The following is a 22364-nucleotide window of genomic DNA, read 5'->3' as shown; positions in this document are numbered from 1 at the left end:
TTCCAGTGTCTTAGTCTGGTCCACTCTGATAATGTTCAGTAAAGCAAGACTTCGATGCCAGAATCAGAGTTATGCTATTTTTCTTTCATAGTTTCTTTTCCCTGCACCTGCTAACCTGGTATTATCTGACTTTTAGAGGAATCGCATTGGCTCAGAAAACCCCAGTGATGTTTTCCGGTTTTTGGTGGAAGAGCGAATTCAATGCTGTCAGACCAGAAAGGTCCGCTACACGGAGAGGGTGGACTACCTTATGCAGTTACCTGTGGCCATGGAGGCGGCAACCAACAAAGGTAACAGTCCCACAAGGGAAAGGAACCATGTGTGTCTCCATTCAAGACCTGCACCAGAGATGAGGTGTCCAGTCACTGAGATGGGGCTGCATTTGGGGTGCACCTCCCTCCCATATTTTCTTAAGTCTCCATATGACTTTCTGTGGAGGGTCTAAGTGTATCACAGCAGGCTTTGTAGAAGTGCTATAGACAGGAGCTACTTTGGAACCCAGAGAATGTGGTTCGTGGTTAGGCCCGAGTCAGCATAATTGTGGGCAGGTTATTTGTGGTGATGTGGGTAGGAGAGTCTCTCTTGTCATTGGTAATATGCTGTGGTGTAAAGCTTGATGAAAATGCATCTCTGGATGTTAGATGTGCAGTCTTGGGAAGCAACTAAGCTCTTTGCATCTCAGTTTTTAGGTAATTTGTAGCAGACACAAGTTTGTACAGTGAGACCCAGTAGAAGATGCTTGGACTTTGAAATGGAGGAGGGAGCCTCCTTGTAGCCTTTCTGGGGCATGGATTTTCCCCATGCTATCAGTCTGAGCTCACAGGGTGGATGGGTGGTCTTCCTTACAGTCAGTGTCTTAGAGAAAAAAAGGCAAAGTGGTCATTGGGCTGCTCATTTTTGGGTTCTTGCTATCCATGTAAAGGCCAACCCTCTCCGAGTTCCTATGACTACTTTTTGGGGGGCTTAATTTACTGTGATAGCACACACACATCACACACACACAGTCACCAGTTAATTTTAAAATGCCTTTGCTAACTCTATGATTGAGCACTGCTAAACCTCTCCTGCCACTCCAGACATAATCAGATAGAGTGGCCATTGGCTACTCCAAACCAAAACCTCACATGGCTGGTTGGCTTTATCTCCTGTCACTTCTCCAGGCTCCCCTGATCCCCACCCCCATTCTGCCTGTGTCCTCCTGAGCTACTCTAAGTGTCCTGTCTTGTCTTCAGTCATTGGTCACTGTTGTCTGTATTGATGGATCAAGAACCAATCGGGGAACAGGACCTTAGCATCATACCAAAGCCCTACAGATGATTCTTTTGCTTTAAGATGAAATTATTTTCATTTTTATGTAAGTGCATACATCTCTGGACTGTGTTCAGGTTCTTGCTCATTATACAAGGTATGTATGAAGTGTGTGGTTTGTTGCCTTTCGAGAATGATGGCTGACTTAGTTTTCCTTTTGTTGCCATAAAGTGCCTGACAAAAGGAGGGAGGGAGCGAGGAAGGAAGGAAAGATGGGCTTATTTGAGTCATAGTTACAGCACATGTTGCATCATGACAGGAAAGTCATGTTGACAGGAGCTGGCTATATTACCTTTTCAAGGCAGGAAGCAGAGGGAGATGAACGCCCCTTGTTTGACTTGCTGCCTTTCCTCGTGTAGTCTAGGCACTGATGGCATGACTCATTTTTGGGTGGATCTTCCCACTAAAGTTAACCTAATCAAGGGGATCCCTCACTGGCATCCCTCTGGACTAAACTAATCTAGATAATCCCCGACAGCTGTGCCTGGAGGCTTATCTCCTAGCTAGCTGGAGAGCCTGTCAGGTTGACAATCAAGATGAGCCATCAGAAGGATCTATCGCTTTTCCTTGCTCACCTCAGCCTCACATGTCTGTCAGCCTCAGCGATAAAGACTGTTCAGTAAAATTAATGTTGGGTGTGAGAGTCTCATTGCAAATGGAATACACATGCTATAGAAAGTCCTCTGTATGTTTAAGGCTGGGGAAGCAGAGGGATCCTTTTGAATGCAAAATGAGGAGCGTTGTTTGAATTGGTGGCATACTGTAATCCCCGGCTTCAGACTGAGCAGGCATCACTACAGAAGCGTCTTTCATGCAAGGCTGTGGTTCGGTTGCTCTTGTGCTGGCTTGTGTATCAGGTATAACCAGAGGAACCCCTGCCCCCTTCTTTAACACTTGCTTTATTTATTTAGTTGTTAGGGCTTGACAGAATAAAGCAGGTTTGATCTTAATAGCTTTCACAGTTCTGTGGTCTCTAATTCACTGTACCCTAGGGGTGGTACTCTTTTTTTTGTGGAAAGAGATTTCTAACTTACTTTCGGGATATCTAGTAACATCTTACCTTTGTATAGATAGAAGTAGTACACTGTAAACTCTGGACAGAGAGGGATTAAAAAGCTTTTAGGAGGTGTTTTAAGAAACGCATTTGTGCACAACTGGATCTACCAGGAGGGAATCTTTTTGGTTGACATTCAAAGTACCGGTGGTGTTCTAACTGTGTGTAGTTAGTGTCAAAGTGGGAGCAGATCTGTGATTCCTAAGAGGTCCCCAACACAGTTGCTTCTTTTTCCTCAGTATTTGTTTGATCACTTTATAAGTAGAGTTGCCCCGAGAGGCCTCCAGGCTGTGGATTAGAGGCCTGAGGTAAATCCTCAAGGACATGCAGTTTACACAGCCCTTGGGCCCAGGGCCTCAGTCACCTGGAGGAACCACAGACACCTAATCTGACAGTCTGGGGCTCAGGGACAGTTCTTCTCTCTTACACTTTTACATCTTTCCCTTGGTCCTGTCACTCTGGGGACAGCCTGAAGTTGGAAGGAGGAGCTTTTGTCTCTTCCTTTCCTTCTGCTCCCTCCCTCCTCCTGTCTGATCATTCCCAAACTCTGACCCCTTGCATGAATTCCTTCTGGGCCTCATCTGTGTTTGTTGACTAGGGCTTCAAGTCTAGGTCTGTCAGTGATTGGTTAGTTTTGACCTTCAGCCCCAGTTTCTTCTGGAGTCGGGGTCAGAGGAGGTGCCGCTGGCTCCCAGACAGATGCAGAACTTTGGTGTGAAGTCTGTAGAGGAGTGGTACCTTGGGTCACTTCAGGGTGAGAAAATAGAAGAGCAGCTTCCTGCAGCCGCCTTTCATGTCCCACTCACAGTCTGGTCTGAATTCACTTCTCTCCTGTTGGTTTCAAGGAGAAATAGCCAAAATAAAAAAGAATTTTAAATATGGAAGCAAAAAGTGTGTCTGGCTCCACAAAGCCTGCCAGTCTTGGGAAGGGCCTTTGGGCAGGCTTTTCTGGAATGGACAGACAAGGCTGCAGCCCTGACCTCCTGGGAAACGCACTTCCCCGGAGGGGGTGACTTGGGGAGAGAGTGATCGCAGGTTCCTGCCTTCCTCCTCTTCCTCAGATGAGCTGATTGCCTATGAACTAATGCGGAGGGAAGCAGAAGCCAACAGAAGACCGCTTCCTGAGCTGGTGCGCGCCAAGATCCCATTCAGTGCCTGCCTTCAGGCCTTTGCCGAGCCTGACAATGTGGATGATTTCTGGAGCAGCGCTCTGCAGGCCAAGTCTGCAGGGGTCAAGTGAGTATGGCAGGCTGTGGATGGGGAAAGGGGGGCTAGTGAGGCGGAGGTGGCTGGGTGATCTGAGAGCCCTCCAGGGCTTGTTCACGGGTGGGATGGGCTGTGATGTATGCTCTTCACTTGATGAGGCTAACCAGTAAGACAGTCCTGTGATTTGGGTTATGATCTAGGATTAGGGGTGTCCACATCTTTTTTTTTTAATAAAGCAGAATTATGATTTATTTTGTAGTTCAAATTTTCCCTTTTCCTTTCCTTTCCCTTCTCCCCTTTCTTTTTTCCTTCCTTCCTCCTCTCTCTTTTTCTTCTTTCTCTCCTTCCTTCCTTCCTTTCCCTTCCTTCCTTCCTTCCTTCCTTCCTTTCCCTTCCTCCCTTCCTCCGTTCCTTCTTTCCTTCTTTCTTCCTCCCTTCCTCCGTTCCTTCTTTCCTTCTTTCTTCCTTCCTTCCTTCTTCCTTCCTTCCTTTCTTTCTTTCTTTCTTTCTTTCTTTCTTTCTTTCTTTCTTTCTTTCTTTCTTTCTTTCTTTCTTTCTTTCTTTCTCTTTCTTTCTTTCTTTCTTTCTTTCTTTCTTTCTTTCTTTCTTTCTTTCTTTCTTTCTTTCTTTCTTTCTTTCTTTCTTTCTTTCTTTCTTTCTTTCTTTCTTTCTTTCTTTCTTTCCTTTTGCCAAGAGAGTAGAGTAGGGTTGAGAAACACTGTTATTCCCACATGGAAAGAATGGTTACTGGTAAAGAAGTCACACAATTCCTTTTGGCAGCCTTCCATATGTCAGTGCCACTGCATTATCTTGTCATCTTATGGTTGAGTTTTAGCATAGGCCTTGATTGATTGTGTGTCTCCCGGGGAAGTCTTGGGCATGCCAGGTTGGCATGAACCTTTGCTTGGTGAGCTGAGATCACCAAGTCAGGAGATATCTATTGTTCATATTGGGAACCTGGCTGTCAGGTACATGGTTTATTTTTTTTTCCACTTGATATTTTAATTGATTTGATACTGACAGTTCTTGCCAACACACTTCATATTGCCACATGAGTTGGGGACAGAGTGCATGTAGAGACATAGAATAAAGGACTCCTGGGAGCTCTAGCCACTCAGTTCTCCATCTGTTTCCCTCTTCATTAGGACGTCTGCTTTTTCTTTCTTTACACTCCCTTTCAGTGCTGAAGATAGAACCCAGGGTTCTACAGATGCTCAGTATAGAGCACTCTGTCAGTGAGCTATACTCAGCTCTGGGAAGCTTGTTTCTGAAATGTTCATGGGCCCCTCCTTTCAAGGGTGAGACCTAGCTCTCAGTTGACGGAGTGAAGATGGAGGGCTATGGCTGCCTGGTTTTTGCTTTTTTGTTTTTTTTCCTGCAGCCTGGCAGCCAAGCCTGCCATCAGTTGCTGTCTGCAGCACCTGCAGGACCCTGCTTTGCTTTAGACCAGGCTGCACACGTCAGAAATGGGAAAACAAAACGGCTATTTTAAAAAAGATGACCTCATAGAAATGCATCTCATCAGGAGAGCTCCTGCTTAGTGTGTGTGTGTGTGTGTGCGTGTGTGTGTACACGCATGAGTGCCCATGTGCCATGTGTACAGGCACACACTTTCCTCCGTGTGCTTGTGGAAGTCAGAGGACAACCATCTCTCACCTCACTGAAGGAGTGCTGGGATGACTGAGGTGTATCACTGCCTGGCTTTACATAATTTATGGGTATCTGAACTCAGATCCCTAAACCTATGAGGCAAGTTCTTCATCCGAAAGCCATTTCCTCAACCCCCATATGCTTGTTTCTATGCTTGAGAGATTTATCATTTTATTGAGATTGTTACTATCTGAAGTAGCTGTCCTTGTGGGAAAGATAAGGCTGGAGCTACTGAAACACCCACTACATACTGCCTACTGAGGAGCTTGGGGTGAACTTGCTATCAGCTGTTTTCTTTCCATACTACTCTTGTGTTTTGAGACACGGTCTTGCTGTAGCCCTAACTCCCACCCACCAGTTATCACATTTAATATGGCCTTAGCAGTGCAGGGTAGGCTCCAGGGGTCCCCCACTTTACAGACGGGGCAATAAAAGGAGAAGCAGTTGGCGAGTAAGTGGCATGCTTGGGAGATTAAGCTGGTCTGATGGCACTCAGGGATGGCACTTCTATCCCCGGTTTACCCTCGTGATCCACCGAGTCCATATAAAGCCATGGTTAGCAGTCCTTATGCACTTCATAGTCGCAAATGCTAATTTTGGCATTTGGCAAAGCCAGCTAGTGAACTTCTGAAATTTTTTTATTTTTTATTTATTTTTTATAATATAGGCTGTGACTTGACTGACATTTTGTTAATGTCACTTTGAACCTTCCTTTTGTTAGACCCAGAGTCTGAAAATCCAGAAAAAGGCCAGTTAGTGTATACCTGTGATCCCAGAACTTGGAAAGCCGAGGCTGGAGGATTGGTGAGTTAATGGCCAGTCTAGACAACAGAGAGAGTTCAAGGTCAGCCGGGACAACACAGCATATCTCTCTATTTAAAAAACAAAAAACAAATACAAAGAACGAAAGAGTGGCTTGATCTCGGTGGGCCTAAAGGTCAGGATGACCAGACATAATGATTCTTTAAATCAATGCTTCTCAACCTCTGGGTTGAAACCCCTGTTGGGGGAAAGAACGACTTTCACAGGGTCAAATATCAGCTATACTGAAGAGCAGATATTTACAATCTGATTTATATTCAGAAGCAAAATCAGAGTTATGAAGTAGCAATGAAATAGTTTTTTAGTTGGGAGTCACCACAACATGAGGTCACAGCGTTGGGAAGGCTGAGAACCACTGCTTTAAAGTGACCCTGACAGGCAGTGTCTGGGAAGCCCATTATTGTTTGGAGCGTTCATTCACCTACCAAATACTATTGCTCATTCTAGGCAGAGTGCTGGACAAGACCCAACTCCTGTCCAGTGTGGCTGTGAAGAGGTTCCCACTTACACGTCATCATTTGGGAGAGAGGGGCACAGTGTGGGCTCTAGAGCAGGCTCTCTGGGTCAGCTGCAATGTGACCTTGGCCAGTTGACTCTCTTGCCAGTGCCCTCTTTCCCATCTGTAAAGCGGGGATAACAGAAGGATTTTATTTATAGAACTGATGTCAAAGGGAGCTGAGCAGAGAAAATGTTTTGTCTGTATCTGTCAGTGACTTTAGGAAGGATGGAGTCATCACTGTTGTTAGTGTGTGTGTGTGTGTGTGTGTGTGTGTGTAATGTGTGTGTATTTGCTGTGGGTCATGTGCTTTGCATATAGTTGACTAATCACATTTTTGGTGCATTTACCAGAAAGGGGCTAGTACTCTTTTCTACTTAGCCAATTTTCAGCACTATGGAGTAGACCATGTTAGTCATTGCAACTTGCATTTTTTTCTTAATAAGATGTCTTCCTAACATATTAGTCTTAATTGTAATTTGTGAACAATGTTAATAGATATCATACAACTGCTAACCCAGTAGTAGGGTCCAGACCTATCCTGAGTGCTCTTTATGGCCTGACTAACTTAATTCTGACAACAACTTTTTATAAAGCTGAATTATGTTTCAATACAGATATTTTGGATTTCTGATAGCTGTTATTAAAAATGTACACTCTCTTAAAAAATCCACAGATCCAGTTTAGGAATAAAAGAGTATGCAAAAATAATTTGTATATATTTATTTGCTATTCTTTTGCAAAGCACAGTTTAATACTTTGTCAGATTTAGCTGTAACTTGATGCCCTTGAACTACTGCTAATGGGTGGAGATTCTTAATGCTCTTGAGATGAACCTGAGGTACATGTGGAACAGTTACAGTGTGGTTGAGTTAGGACATTGAAATACTGGAGGCATCTACACTGCCTTGTCCTCTTTAGTTGCTAGCTACCCATTACAGAGTCATGCCTCCTCTGTCCCAACCTCCAACTGATCCACCACCCAGACCTTATTTTTACACAGCTCTTTGCACAGAGTCAGCATCGGCCATGGCACCAGAGTCACCATTTGCATCCCCTTAATTTCCCCAGTTTGATATTAATGTGAGAAGAAAGGCCTGTGGCAGGGGAGAGGCCTCAGTCGGTGAAGTCTGCTGCCTAGGAATGAGAGCCTGCCTGTCCTGGGTCTGGTGTCGCTTGTGCAAAGAGCAGAGCATGCTGGGGCACGTCTGTAAACACACTGCTGGGAAGCGGACATGGGCAGATTCAGGGTCTCACTGGCTAGCCAGTCTCATCTGGTTTCCAGCCTGGTAGAGACTGTCTCATAAAAATAAGGAGGAGAGTGAGAGAGGAAGAAACGTACCTGTTGTTGACCTTTGATCAACACATACATGAACATCTTTCTCTTTCTCTCTCTCTCTCTCTCTGTCTCTCTCTGTCTCTCTCTGTCTCCCTCTCTGTCTCTGTCTCTTATGCACACACACAGACACATACACACTCACACTGTAGTTGAAAGATAACTTATTTTTCATTAGTTGAAAAGGCCATTAATAGCAGGCGAATTTTGTTAGCTTTCTGTAAACTGGAGGTCTTGGCTTCATTTAAATGAGAACGATGCTTATTTAGACTTCTCTGACAACCAGAGAACCTAATTGGAGGGACTGTAAGTTTCTTTAGAGAGTCAGGACAATCCTAGATCAATCCATTTGCAAGGCTGAGCTCTTATGCTGCCTTGCATTGTGGCCTGTTTTTGTCTACCATCCTTGTGATGGAGAACTTGAAACACAGCAGGCTATGCAACTTGTCTGGGGGAAGATATAGGCCAGTGACAGACCAGTTCTATGTCCAAGACTGGTCGGGCTGATGGAATTCACTCTAGTTCCTTTGTACAACACTGTCTGTGTGTCAAGGGGTTATCACCAGGCTGAGTGAGCACTGCCCAGCCCTGGCAGCAGATACATGAGGAGGTTCATTTCTAGATGTAAAGTGAGTCTCGGAAAGGCCAGTGATTCACTCGGCTCTGGAGTAATTACAAACCTATCGAAGACTTACAGCCACACTTGTCTGTTCTTTGCCTGGTCAGCCCTGTGCTGTGTCTCCTATTCTGCACCAGAGGGCAGCAATACATTGGCATTTGCTTTGTTCATTCTGGGAAAAGATGTGTACCAGATAAAGGCAATGGCTCTAATTCGAACAGTAGGTTTGGAGGAGGAAGCTCATGATCTTCTATTTTAAAGGGGACCTATTGTACCACCTTTGGCTCATTGTCTATGCTTGATTTTAGCCCAAAGGCCGAGGAACAATGTGGCTCATTGTTTACACAGACAGGCAAATAGAAACAGGTGCTGGAAAGATGCAGTTGGTGACTGAAAGAGCTGGATTCGGGCACCGAGAGGCATGGATTTGATGTGTGAGTTGAATAATCAGTGTGTGCAGAAAAGTGATAAACCCAGGTCCAGAATACATGCATTTCAGTTTGTAGTGAACTCAGAATTAACTGTGTTAATTTTAAAATGTCAAGTTCAGGGGCTGGAGCATGTGCCACTCTTGCAGAGGATCAGGGTCTGGTGCCCAGGACCTACATGGTGTCCATGAGTAGCTCCAGGTCCTGGGAATATGACCCACTTTTCCTATGTCTGTGGACACCAGGCATAAACATGGCACATATACACACATGCAGGCACACACCCATATACATAAACTAAAATCTTTTTTTTTTTTCGAGACAGGGTTTCTCTGTATAGCCCTGGCTGTCCTGGAACTCACTCTGTAGACCAGGCTGGCCTCGAACTCAGAAATCTGCCTGCCTCTGCCTCCCAGGGTGTTGGGATTACAGGCGTGCGCCACCACCGCCCGGCTAAACTAAAATCTTTTAAAAAGTAGGGCTTAGATTTAGATAGCTTAGATAATTACTCCACAACAGAGCTAGCTATAGGATTCATGCTACTAGGGATCCATGTATTTAAAGAGGCTCTGTAATGGTCAGCCTCAAGCGGAGTTCTAGCAATCCTCCCTACCCCTAGTCCAGTGCTGTGAGGCAGTTATTCCTAGTAGGAGTGAGGCTGGCTTCTCTGCACCATATAGGGAATGCCACAGACACGGCGCATGCTTGACGCAGACACATACACAGGTAAGAGCTCTTCAAGAATGCTGGGAAACCGAGTGGTTTCAAAGCGCTTTCCAGAACATCGCAGCAAAGCAGTCACTGTGAGATAGCTGCACCCACCCCGTAATCACTGGGTCCTGCGCTCAGCCTTTTCTGCTGTGGAGAAGCCGGAGGTTGGAGCGAGTGCGGGAGGTCCTGTGTACTGACTGTGGGTTGGGTCCTCTTCACTGGGCAGTCGTCGGCATTGCCAGGCGCCCCGGGCAAAGCTGCCCGTGAGCCGTGGACGACGCAATCTCCTTCCTTTGTGCCTTGTTTGATTGATCTCCCCTTGTGTTTCCCAGAACATCTCGCTTTGCCTCATTCCCCGAATACTTGGTAGTGCAGATAAAGAAGTTCACTTTTGGTCTTGACTGGGTTCCCAGAAAATTTGGTAGGTATCCTTTGCATGCTTTTGCCTAAACTGTCGAGTGAGTCACTTAACAAGACATGGCATGTGAGAGAGGCTGTGGGGGACGCCTGCCCCCCGTCACCCCCGCTCCATCTCTTCCTCTGTTACTCCCACATTTCTCTGGACCCAGAGTCTAGGAGAAACACTAAAACAAGCAACAGCGTATGCTAACCATCCCCTCACCGCTGAGCTCTGGGAGGACCAGGTTCTAGGAGGGAAAAGTACAGTCCTCGTGACATCACATCTCAGACGCTCCTGCGCATACAAGTCACCTGGGAACTTTGGAAAATGCAGATCCTGATTGGCAGGTGTAGGTGGGCAGAGAGAGCGTGTTTCTAACCCACTGGATGGTGTTGGCATTGCCAGTCCAGATACCATACTTAGAGTACTAGGTAGCTGGAGGTGTAACCTCCTCTGAGCAACCTTCCCTGGCTCTGAGATACAGCAGTGCTGGAGGAATGTGATGGTCATCTAAGTCATACGCGGTTTCCTCCCAATCACTTGGACACATTTGCTTTGGACAGTTGCAAGAAGGATGTGGTCTGGGCTTCTCTGGACTGTCTTTTCATCAATACGCAAGGCCCTCGGTCATTGTGGAAGGCTCGTTTTCCACACGAGGCATAAAGGCCATTTCCTGCACTAGCAGGATTGGCTGTGAGCAGTCTTAAAGTGATTTCCAGGCGTGTGGATGGATGTACATTTCACTCTGGGTAGCTTCTCTAGCCAGGACTTCAAACTGTTGGCCAGTCTCTTACAGATCTGTGTTTGAGCACTTATGCGACAAGGCAATGCAAGTCTTAAGAGTCAGAAGGAAGAGCAGCCAGGGTGATCTCCCAGGAAGCCTGGTGCTTGTGAGCACACAGATCATACTTTGTGCTGGGCTATTCCCGATGCCCAGGAGACCCTTGGTTTTCTTGCTGGAAGAGTTTAGGCGGCATGGAGGGTCTGAGGGCAGGGTGCTGCCCTCTCTATTCTCCACTGGCCTCTGAGAGGGTCAAGATATTTGAGAATCTTGACTTGTTCAGGCTTTGGACTGCTCCGGACAGGCCTTTTGGTTTGCTTGTTTGTTTTCCCTTTTGACTTTTTGTGTAGGAACAAAAATGCAGTCAGATTTTATTGGCTGAATTTAAAGGAGACTCAAGGTAGGGTCTGGATGAGGAACACTTGTATCTGTTTTGTGAGTCTGATTTGTGTTTAGTTTTACTGATGGTTAAGATTTAACTTTTCAATTTTAGTTTTTGATTTTTCGGTTATTGTTTCATTTATTTGTTTAGTTGGGTTCTTTTTTTTTTTTTTTTTTGAGACAGGATCTCATGTAGCCCAGGGTAGCCTTGAGTTCACTGTGTAGATGAGGCTAGCCTTGAACTTTTGATCTTCCCACTTCCATTCCCAAGTACTATGCTTACAGGCGAAGGCTACCATGCCCAGCCTGCCTTGTTGTCTTAAATAGGATTTACATATCTGACGTCATTTGGAGGCAGTCCTTCTCCAGGTCTGAAGGACAAAGCCCTGCAGTTGTATTAGGACTCATTTCTATTCCTATTTACATAGGAGCAGCACTAACTCTGGTGCTGTTAGGCTTATACCCCTTGTATCTGATGTAAATCAAATGTAAAAGCAACCGAGGCAGGAGGGCTTGATTTTTCTCCCAGAGCAGCCACAGGTGCTAAGACACTTGAGATTCAGCAGGTTCTTTTGAGCTTTATGATTTGTAACTTAGCATCATCACAGTGACTGTTGCGGTTCGAGCAAAAGTATCAGGAGTTTCAAACTCAGATGCAAAAGGAAGGGGAGGCAGCATCCCGGCCAGGAGAGCTGCTGGGTAACAGGGTACCCAGGCCACCCTCATGGAGGCCTCCACTGTGCGTAAAGGCAGCTGAAAGACGTCCTTGCCCATAAGCATGATGCTCGTGTTTGGGGCAGTACAGAGCAGGGGTGTCAGCGTGAGGTGCTCACAGCAGCCACCATTGTCCAGAATAGGAGCTAAAGGGAGCTCAGGTGGTTAACCGAGGGGAGTGTGCTGTAGCTTTGTGGTATTTGAGATCCAGAAGTCAACATTTAACATTACATTTAACATTACGTCTTGTCCATATCTCAAGAACACCAAATGGAATGAGTCTGGGCCACAGATAGCCTGGGCTGCTGGTCTCTGACTTCTGGCTTACGTGATCCGTTGCTGTCCAGGGTGGCACCTCTGTCCCATCACTCTCTGCCCTTCCCCTGAGCCCTCCAACAACCTCTCATGTGGCTTGACAAGTCTGCTGTGCTGAGTGTCCCTCAGGCTGCCTACGTACGTGCATGCTGTGAGCCTAATGCTCTGACTGTGGGCTCGGGAGAGTCCGTGAGTACGATCTTTTGTTTTGCAGATGTTTCTATTGATATGCCAGACCTACTAGATATCAGCCATCTCAGAGCCAGGGGCTTGCAGCCAGGGGAAGAGGAGCTTCCTGACATCAGTCCCCCCATAGTCATTCCTGATGACTCAAAAGGTACCATCTCCTACCACAGCGGTTCTCAACCTTCAGGTCACGACCCCCGGGGGGTTGAATGACCCTTTCATAGGGATCACACATCAGATATCCTGCATGTCAGATATTTACATTGCAATTCATAACAGTAGCAAAATTACAGTTACGAAGTAGCCACGAAAATAGTTTTATTGTTGAGGGTCACCACAAGAGGGTCACAGCATCAATAAGGTTGAGAACCACTGCCCTGCCCCCTTGGGAGGACACTCTCTCCTCCACCAACCTGGAACAGTCACTGTGTTCCACCACTAATCTGTTCCCTGTGAGGTCATCCTAGACACAGAGTAGTGAAGCCTGGCTGTAACTGTGGACTTCAGACACATACACTCTACACCACTGATTTGGGTCTTGTTGGCAGATAGTTCTGGAAAGAGCTTACAGACAAGCAATACTGAGCAGCAAAGAAGGCGCACTCAGGCCAGAACCGACAGTGTTCGATTAGACAGTGTTCTTAGAAATACAAGCGGGGATCAAAATTATTTAGCTCAAGGAGCTGTCAGATATTTTCTGTCTTATTTGTATCCAAGTGCCCCAAACCTGCTGTTTCCCCTCATTACTGTAATGAACTGTGTTTTGCAGGTGGTGTGTGTGGGGTAACCAGGAGTGAGAGGGTCTGGGAATCTCTTTTCTAAAACTATTGGCCATGGCTAACTCTCACTTACGACCTGTCCCTTCATTTCCAGACCGCTTGACGAACCAGTTGATAGACCGTAGGTATCTTTTAAAATGGTTTTTGGTGTCTTACATCTGTCCCTAGTGTGCCATGTTTTAAAGACTTTATATTTATTTCATATATATGAGTGTCTTGCCTGCATGCCTGTGCACTCTGCGAATAACTGATGCCCACACAGGCCAGAAGAGGGTGTCGGATTCCCTGGAACTAGAGGTAGAAAGGGTTGTGAGCCACCACATGAATGCTGGGAACAGAACCAGGGTCCTCTGGAAGAGCAGTAAGTGCTCTTAACTGCTGAGCTATCTTCTTTCTAGACCACAGTGTGGTCTAGATTTTCCTGGAGTAGTTCAGTAAAGAAGTATTGTTCTGTGCTGGATAGTTGCAGCCACTCCTGGTGGAAGGGTTTGCAAGTTGAATGAATAGCAAATGAAGACCCAGTGATAGGCTGCTTAGTGGCCCCTTGGCTCAGGAGGTGAGTGTAGGATTGAGAGCCTGAAGCTCTGCCTGGGAACCTCGCCTTTGCTGCTTAGGTCAGTGTGGTCTGGAGCAATTCACTCCCCACTCTACAAGCCTCAATTCCCTCATTTGGAAATTACGGTAGTAATACCATTGCTTCTTATGAATAGCTTGATAGTTAGATGGCGTAAGAAGTCAAATTAGGACTCAACGAAATGGACCTACCTGTCTTCAGGCAGTCCGTAGACAAGGGAATTGAAGGAGAGTGCACAGTTCTGCTTCTCACGATGGGATGTTCTGCTGTGCTCCGTAGCCTCTGACATTGACGAGTCCGCGGTGATGCAGCTGGCTGAGATGGGCTTCCCCTTGGAAGCCTGCAGGAAGGCCGTGTACTACACCGGGAACACGGGAGCCGAGGTGGCCTTCAACTGGATTATCATGCACATGGAGGAGCCGGGTAGGTGGCAACACAGAGCGCTTTGGTGTTCATGCTGCCAGTGCGGTGTCCCTACCTTCTGCACTCTGGGCTAAGTCACAGTCTTAGGCTTCTTTTAAACCACAGCTTTCTTGGAGTAACTTCTCCCTTCAAGGTGTACACAGTTTGCCGACCAGAAGATTGTTAGAAGGGTGCAGTGTCTATTTCAAGCTGGAAATAGAAAACCCAAGAAGTGAAGCCCTTTCCTTAAGTGTCTTCTTTTATCTACTTTTTGAAGATGTCATTGCTGTGTCCACATCTGAAGTGTGTATTCACATGGGTTTTAATCACATCACAAGTAGGCCACTAATTCATTCTAGAATATGTCTGTACAACCAAAAGAAATGCTATATAGACAGGAGGTGTCTCCCTCACACGCTCATTGTCTCCAATACCTCCTGTTCACTGTCTGCTCTGCATATTCTACAATTCTTATGAATTAGCCTATTTTTTTTTACAATTCATATAAATGGAATTGTATTACATGAGGCCTTTTGTGTCAGGGTTCTATCACTTTTCATGATATATTTAGGGGTCTTATGCTGTAGCATGAATGCCACTTCCTTTTTTACAGCTGTATAGCATTCCATTGTATAGCCGTACCACAGTTTATTTATTCTTTCATTATGGGCTGATAGACAGTTGGGTTATTTCTTCATTCTGGCTTCTGTCAATGTACACATTCTTGTATATGTGGATTTATACTTTTGTTTCTCTTGAGCAGAATCGATGCAGTTCTATGTCTAACTGTTTAAAGACTGTTGAGCAATTTTACACAGTGCTGAACTGTGTTACACTTTCGCTTATGCTGAATGAGGGGTCCAGTCTCTAAATTCTCACTGTTAGCAGTTTTGTTATAGTGGCTCCTGGATGTACCATGGTATGTCACTGTTGTTTAAGAGGCGTTTCCCTAGTGATTAATGGTTCTGGGCATATAATAAGAATTCTAAGAATTCTTTTTAAGTTCTACATACAGGTTTCTTCTCAAACATATGATTTGCAGAGGTATCTTTCTGCTTTGCCATGTCTTTCCTTCTTTAATGGCATCTTCTAAATAGATTTTTTTTTTTTTTTACATTTTGATGAGGTCCGGCACAACTTTTTATGAGTTATATTTTTTCTGTTGTATACAAGAAATTATTTATCACTTATTCCAATGTCACAAAGACTGATACCTGTGGTTTCTTTTGATTTAGAAATTTAAAATTAATTATTAAATTAATATCTTTAATTTCCATGTTTAAGACAATGATCCATCTCAACTTGATTTTGTGTGTAGTATGAGGAGGGCGCATCTATCTTTATGGTTTTGTATGCAGATAGCCAGTTATCCTAGCACCATTGTTGAAAAGGCTATTTTCCCTGCTGGAAAGTCTACTTGGAAATCATCTGATCTATGGGCCCTCAGACCTCCCAATTCTGCTAACTTGACATATATGTCTAGCCTTACACAAGATTCCTTGATTTACAATTTTGTAGGTATTTTTACTATATTGCTCCTAAAATGTCTGTTTTTTAAGACAAAACCTAGAAAAATTTTAGTACAATTATTTTCCTCAGATTTTGCTGAACCGCTGGCCATACCTGGGTATGGAGGGGCTGGGGCCTCTGTCTTTGGTGCTACTGGATTGGATAACCAGCCTCCTGAGGAAATCGTAGCTATTATCACCTCCATGGGATTCCAGCGAAATCAGGCAGTGCAGGCTCTACAAGCAACAGTGAGTACTGGGGACTGGGAGCCTGGGACCCGTGGCCTTGCTGGAGGTGGTTTTCAGTTTGGTTTTTAGCAACAGAGACTTGCCAAGGCCTTTTGATCATTTTGATCATTCTAAGTCATCTTTGTCTGACTGTGTCCCTTCACATCTCGTGAAGATTCATTTGCATGTAGTATACACAGAACAAAAACTGGATGGATGAGGAACTCCTGTGGTGAACTTACACATAAGGGAATATGGAGCTGGGCAGGGTGATTAAGATGTTGAATGTTCCTTAGTGGGGCTCACAGGGCTGCTCGTCGCTCGACGGCTTCAGAGCAAAGAGGTGCCAAGGCTCTGGCTTGGGAAGAAAGTTCTTAAGATGAAATCGTGCTTTTTTATGATATCAAGACCTTGGAAAAATATGTCTTGGAGTTCTCCACTGCTGGGCCCCTCTACAGAGAAGAGATTCTTCTGGTAGTTGTGAACATCTCCATTTTTTTGGAGGCAGGATGGGTGTAGGTATCTGTCAGGGAAGCATGCTAAAACCCACCCTCCCTTGTCACATCAGAATTCATTCTGAGTGGCATTCAGTTCCTGGGTCCTTTTGCCTATCCTGACCAGGTGCCTGCCAGGACACATTGCTGAAGTCATAGTGACTTTTGGCCAGGTCATGGGAGTGTTCCTTTTAAAATTCTCAAACTATTTGAACCAGAGATTTTTCCCCCTTGGGTGCTTTCTTGAGCCGTACTTGCTTCGTTGAAGTTTCTATATTTAAACAAACCCTTTAGCTTGTTAGTGAGGTCACACATAGGAGGAGGTGGAAATAACTTCATGATGGGTTGATTTGAACCGTTTGGACTTCCACTAAAACAGCCGTTGTCTAAGGCTTCATCTGTTCTCCTGTTCTTCAGTACGTAAGACAGGGAGGCACTGACCTGGTGTGTACACTGGCATCTTCACCTCACAGAATCGTCTGAGAAGATGCAGCCATTCGAAAAGATAGTGCATTTAATTACTTTGGCTGTAGAAAGGGCTACACGTGAATGCTGCCCTTCCCGCTTTTACACCCTTGTCCTTGGCACCAGCCTGCGGCACTGCTGAGCTAAGACAAGTGGAAACTTCAGAGCTGATGTGCTGCTCTGAACCATTTTCTGGCGACTGCGGTGGTAGGGTATGGGTCGGAGAGTGGCAGCGTCCAAGCCTCTCACACAGAGGTGCTTGGCACCAGTTCATTCAGGCCTCCTGCCTAGCTCCTTGACCTCTGGTGCAGATGTTCGGGACAGGATGAGGCCTGAATGCTGAGTGCACTGTGAACTTCCTTTCTTCAGAATCATAACCTGGAAAGAGCGCTGGACTGGATCTTCAGCCACCCCCAGTTTGAAGAGGACAGTGACTTTGTGGTCGAGATGGAGAATAATGCGAATGCAAACATTGTGTCTGAGGCCAAACCAGAGGGTCCCAGAGTCAAGGATGGGTCTGGAAGTAAGTCCCTGCCCTAGATGTCACCTCAGCAGTTGTGAGTGTTTTCCTCAGTTCACAACTTCCTCTCCCTCCAAGTATCGAAACCTTTGATGTCAACTTTAGTACAGAGCTCTCCTCTCGTAGTGTATTCTGCCACTCTGGCTGCCATAGTTTGATAAAAATCTAGATAATGTAAAGTCATGCCACACGTGTGTGTGTGTGTGTGTGTGTATGTGTGTGTATGTGTATATATGTGTGTATATGTGTGTATGTGTGTATATATATGTGTGTATATATGTGTGTGTGTATGTGTGTGTATGTGTATATATATATATATATTTGTGTATGTGTGTATATGTGTGTGTATGTGTGTGTATATATATGTGTGTTTATGTGTGTATATGTGTGTATGTGTGTGTATATATGTGTGTGTATGTGTGTGTTATGTGTGTGTTATATGTGTATGTGTGTGTATGTGTGTGCTATATGTGTGTATATGTGTGTGTATGTGCATATGTATGTGTATGTGTGTGTGTGTGCTATATGTGTGTATTATATATGTGTGTATGTGTGTGCTATATGTGTGTGTTGTATGTGTGTGTATGTGTGTGTACGTGCATATGTGTATGTGTGTGTGTGTGTTAATTACCAGTTTAGACTTTCTCCTTTTCTGCTGGGTATTGAACCAAGGCATTGCCAACCTAGGCAAGTACTCATTCATGGAGCTACACGTCCAATCCAGTTGTGTCTCTTCCAGGGAGGTTTACATTTCTTCACGAAGCGTGAGAGCTTTGGCCAAAAGAAGCACTACTATTCACAGAGGAATGCTTTGAATATAGAAAAACTATCTCAGATCCAGGACTCTTCTGTTTCCAGGCTGACGGCTGGTAGTTTTCTGAAGGGCTGTTTCAGGATGGTGAGAAGTGGTGCCACAGGCAGACTGGCTCTATCTCTCGGTAGCCAACTGTTATGCAGTGGCTGGCTGCCAGGCACCGTCACAAGCGCTTTGTGTATAAGCATTCCTTGAATTCTTACCATAGCCAATTGCACAGATGGGAAAATGGGGTTGGAAGAGTCTGCACTGTTCCTAAGGTCATACAGGTCTTCAGTGGTGGGGACAAGTTCGGATCCATCATCCATGGTCTTACCCTCACGGTATCCTCCTCTTGGGCAGTCACTTCCTGTCAGATGGCATTTAGCTCTTTAGCCTGCCATATAATGTGATCTGTAGTCTATCATGCTTGGTATTTCTGCATCCTTCTTCCTGCAGCCTGTCCCACAGCACCACACTCAGCTGCCATCTTCTCTTCTGCCTGCTCCAGGCCTTTGTCAGATGAATCTCTATTTGTGAAATATGCCCTCCATCAATAAACCTGTGATGTCATCCCCTCTCCTCCCTCAGAACTTGGCCGCCTGCTCTTCTCCCTGCCCTCCTATTCTTCCTCCCCTCATCTCTTGCCTTTTTCTTCTTCCTCCATAAAATATAAATCTACTCACTCAAATGCTTCATTTTAGCTAAGTTGGAAAAGAATAAGACACAACTCTCCCAAATTTCTGTTTATTTACAATGGTGGTTCTCAATCTGTGAGTTTGTGACTCCTTTGGTCATCGAATGATCCTTTCATAGGGGTTGTATATTAAATATCCTTCATATCAGATATTTACATTACAACTCATAACAGTAGCAAAATTGCAGTTATGAAGTAGCAATAAAATAAATTTCTGGTTGGAGGTCACTATTAGAAAGGTGGAGAAGCACTGATATACAAAGTCTCGTCTTGTTCTCTTTTTTCCAGAAACCAGCAGTCCTAAACACAAGATGCTGTAATAGACGCTAAGCTCTCCATGATTCATGAGCAGAGTTTGTTCCACACTGTGTCTATTGGTTCACTGCTTCAGCTGTGTCCATGATAGTCTTTGGAGATGCTGAGCCCTTTGGTAGAAGGGTTGTAAAGCTGCCATGATTGGGCTGCAGAGAGATGGGACTCTGAAGTTTCTAATTACTATGGACCTGCCAGCTATATAAAGACACAGAAACTCTTGTATATTTTAAAAGCTTAGGCCTTTAACTTTGGACTACCTCTCAGCTCCTCTAACCCAAGTAATTCTGCCAATATCCCACCACGACCTCATCTACCTCTCTGGAGGCTCATGTTCGTGTCTGTCTACCACCATGCTGCTTGCTGAATCCCCTCTTCTTATCTTTTTACCATGGTCTCTTTCTCTTTACCAAGAAGTCCTGCCTTCCACTTCCTGTGCAGCTGTTGACTGTCATATTTTAATTAAACCAATCAGAGAATGCCTTAGCAGGCGAGGAAGGACAGAGAACAACTTACAAAAAGATTCTCCCAACACTCTGACGGGGTTTCCTTTCTTCTGAGGGGCATGGAGACTCCCAGCTGTCCGTTGGTCAACAATTTCAAAGAGAAAAAAAAAGAAATTTAGTCCCTCAGGCTTACTATACTTTAGGGCCATGAGAGGATACACAGGTCTTGCTGAATGTAGAATTTTGCCCCTGAAGAACACCATAAAATTGTATTCAAGTATCTCTTAAGACACGTGGATCAGACCATGGAGTTGAGGGTGCCAGTGGGAAAGGACAGCTACCAGAAATCCTCTGAAAGGGTGCTTAGTAAAGATATCTATGTTACAGCCTTAGAAGGCAGAGAGAAGGGATCCCCAGAGCGAGCCAGCGGCTAGCAAGGCCCACTACCTAGGTGAGCTCTGGGTTTGATTGAGAGACCCTCAGTGACTAAGGTGGAAAAGCAATTGAGAGCCAATCCTGTTGCTGACCTTGGGCCTCCACATGCACCCACACCGCCCACTGCATACCCGGAAACAGAAAAGGAGAAGGATGGAGCTGATGTGATGAGCTGTGGTAGGCCTTCGCTTATTTCATTTTTAGACTAAATGTCTCATAAGTTTTCAAGGGAGAGATGCAACCTTTGAAGGCTTTTGTAGCTCCCTGTCACATGACCTCTAGAAGCAACATTATGTGCTCATTGGCCATCCCCGTCTTAGTGGGGCTTGCGGTTGGTCTTTCTATCTAGTTCTCTTGTGTGAATGGTTCAAAGTTTAATGAAAACAGGTCTTTTGGGCAGAACAGTGTTATACTTTTTCTTTGGGTCCCTCCTCCTACCCATGCAAAGCTCTTTGGTTTTATTCATAACCCATTATTGGGCTTCTGGCTTAGTGTGTATCTGAATGATACTTCTTTAAAATTTCATTTCAGATGTTTCCCTGTGTATTGTTTAAATTGTCACTGGCCTATAGTAAGTCATCAGCATATAGATCATGGGAAGGATGAAGTGAGTTTAAGGAGGTAGCGTTGCTTGCACTGTTGAGGGTTATAGAGTTACTGGCCTTGTGGTGGGCTGTTTTGTAGGATGCCATTAGAGTTACACTGAGCACAGAGGTCAACCCAGGGAGATGTGTGTTCCATTCAAGAATACTGTTTTAAATTCCCAAATTATTTCCACCCGTTTTAGCTGGTGAGTTGATTATTTGATATAAAGGTAGTGAGTGCCATTCAGATGTAAGATGTCTGGTCCCTATTTAAGGAGCCACATACTGGGAAATCTTGAGTCTAACTTAGCAAAAATTTAATTGTTTCTCGCAAAATCTAGCAAACCTTGGGATGGAGGCAAAACAGACTTCAGGCAACTTGATCCAGGATGCAACTGCTTTTTTTCTGAAAAGTCCCTGGCCCTGGCTTGCTGGGGGTGAGTTCTGTTACTGGAGAAGAATGAAAAGGATGAAAGAATATATAAAGGAAAGACTACATATATTGAACTGAGGCTTCATGTCCCCAGCAGAAGGGAGTTGGAACTGTGCAGAGACAGGGCTTTTCTTTTGTGGGATTATTTACTGGGGAGAAAGGAGCAATAGTCTATTCACCCCAAATAGGGCACCAATGACAGACAAAAGAAATTGTTCCACCCATGTGAAGCTTACTGAACCTGGGAGTTTATTGGGATTACTTACAGTTACTTACAGGCATATGATTGAGGCAAAGATGGCTGCATCCCCCAATGCATCACTAAAATACCCATCCCACCATGGGTGAGGACTCTCTAAATGTATATTCCTGGAGCACAACTTGTAACTCCACCGAAGAGTCTCTTCTTCCCAGAAGTTGCTCACTACTCTAGAACCTTGGAGGAGGGGTGGCTTGTGAGTCCTGTAAGTTTTAGAGTTTTCTGAGCCTTGTGAGTTTCATTGGCTTCCACAGTTGCAAGAACCTCTGTGCCCCCCACCCCCACCCCCAGGCTTCAATTTCAAGGAAATAGTTACATAGCATCTCCCAACATACAGAGAGATTCTAATTGCTTTGCCAGGTATAACTCTAGAGGGACTTCAGATACTTAAGCTGCCATAGCTGCTGAAGGCACAATGGGGATAGAGAAAACCACAAAAGGCTCGGGGCTCATAATTGGTTGCCTCTGTCCTCTTGTTTGTAGCTTCTGTTCCAGTTCCACTTTCACACAGGCTATCCCCAACAGCCCAAAGATAGCTTTCAGGGTCCCCCTTTACAGCTATGTTGGTTATGACCAGCACAGAGAGGTTTGTCCCAGTCGCCTCAAGTTCCAAGAGTCTGACTCTGTCATACGCTCCATTCAAGTTGTGGGCCCCATGCAGGGAAGCTTAAAGTTGAGCTGAGGAGAGCACCTTGAGTGTTCTGAAAGCCAGGTTCAGATGTGGTCTGGGGCCGTAGAACCTTACTTCAAAACATGTCAGCAATGCAAATGGTTGGGCCCTCCTCAAGCCTGCCAAACTTGGAATTTGGGGGACCCAGCATTCCATCGTTCACGAAGCCTGCTAGGAAGTGAAGTCTTTACTTGAGAACCACTCCCTGAAAAGCAGTATTAGGGTAACAAGCTGTAAGAAAGTGGAGAGTGGCTACCAGAAGCTTCTGCACTAGGTTAGCACTGCACACAGTGAGGTGGGTACCTGACTCAGAAGTGATTATTGCCAAGGTAGAGAGGCTCAAGGAGGACATGCGCAG

The 22364-nt window shown here is 45.2% G+C and overlaps 1 protein-coding gene across 1 annotated transcript in view; it reads left to right on the top strand.

Moving 5' to 3' along the window:
* Usp13 (ubiquitin specific peptidase 13) overlaps nucleotides 1-22364 on the top strand; it is a 109242-nt gene that overhangs the window by 75126 nt on the left and 11752 nt on the right. The window contains exons 12-19 of the mRNA XM_052180648.1: nucleotides 137-290; nucleotides 3424-3598; nucleotides 9963-10051; nucleotides 12436-12558; nucleotides 13281-13307; nucleotides 14040-14183; nucleotides 15762-15919; nucleotides 17227-17380. Of these exons, the coding sequence (XP_052036608.1) occupies nucleotides 137-290; nucleotides 3424-3598; nucleotides 9963-10051; nucleotides 12436-12558; nucleotides 13281-13307; nucleotides 14040-14183; nucleotides 15762-15919; nucleotides 17227-17380 (1024 nt within the window). The remainder of the gene's footprint in view (nucleotides 1-136; nucleotides 291-3423; nucleotides 3599-9962; nucleotides 10052-12435; nucleotides 12559-13280; nucleotides 13308-14039; nucleotides 14184-15761; nucleotides 15920-17226; nucleotides 17381-22364) is intronic.

This window comes from Apodemus sylvaticus, chromosome 4, assembly GCF_947179515.1.
Source record: "Apodemus sylvaticus chromosome 4, mApoSyl1.1, whole genome shotgun sequence".
Taxonomy (NCBI): domain Eukaryota; kingdom Metazoa; phylum Chordata; class Mammalia; order Rodentia; family Muridae; genus Apodemus; species Apodemus sylvaticus.
The sequence above is the reverse complement of the archived record's forward strand: the minus strand, read 5'-3'. Positions and strand labels throughout refer to the sequence as shown.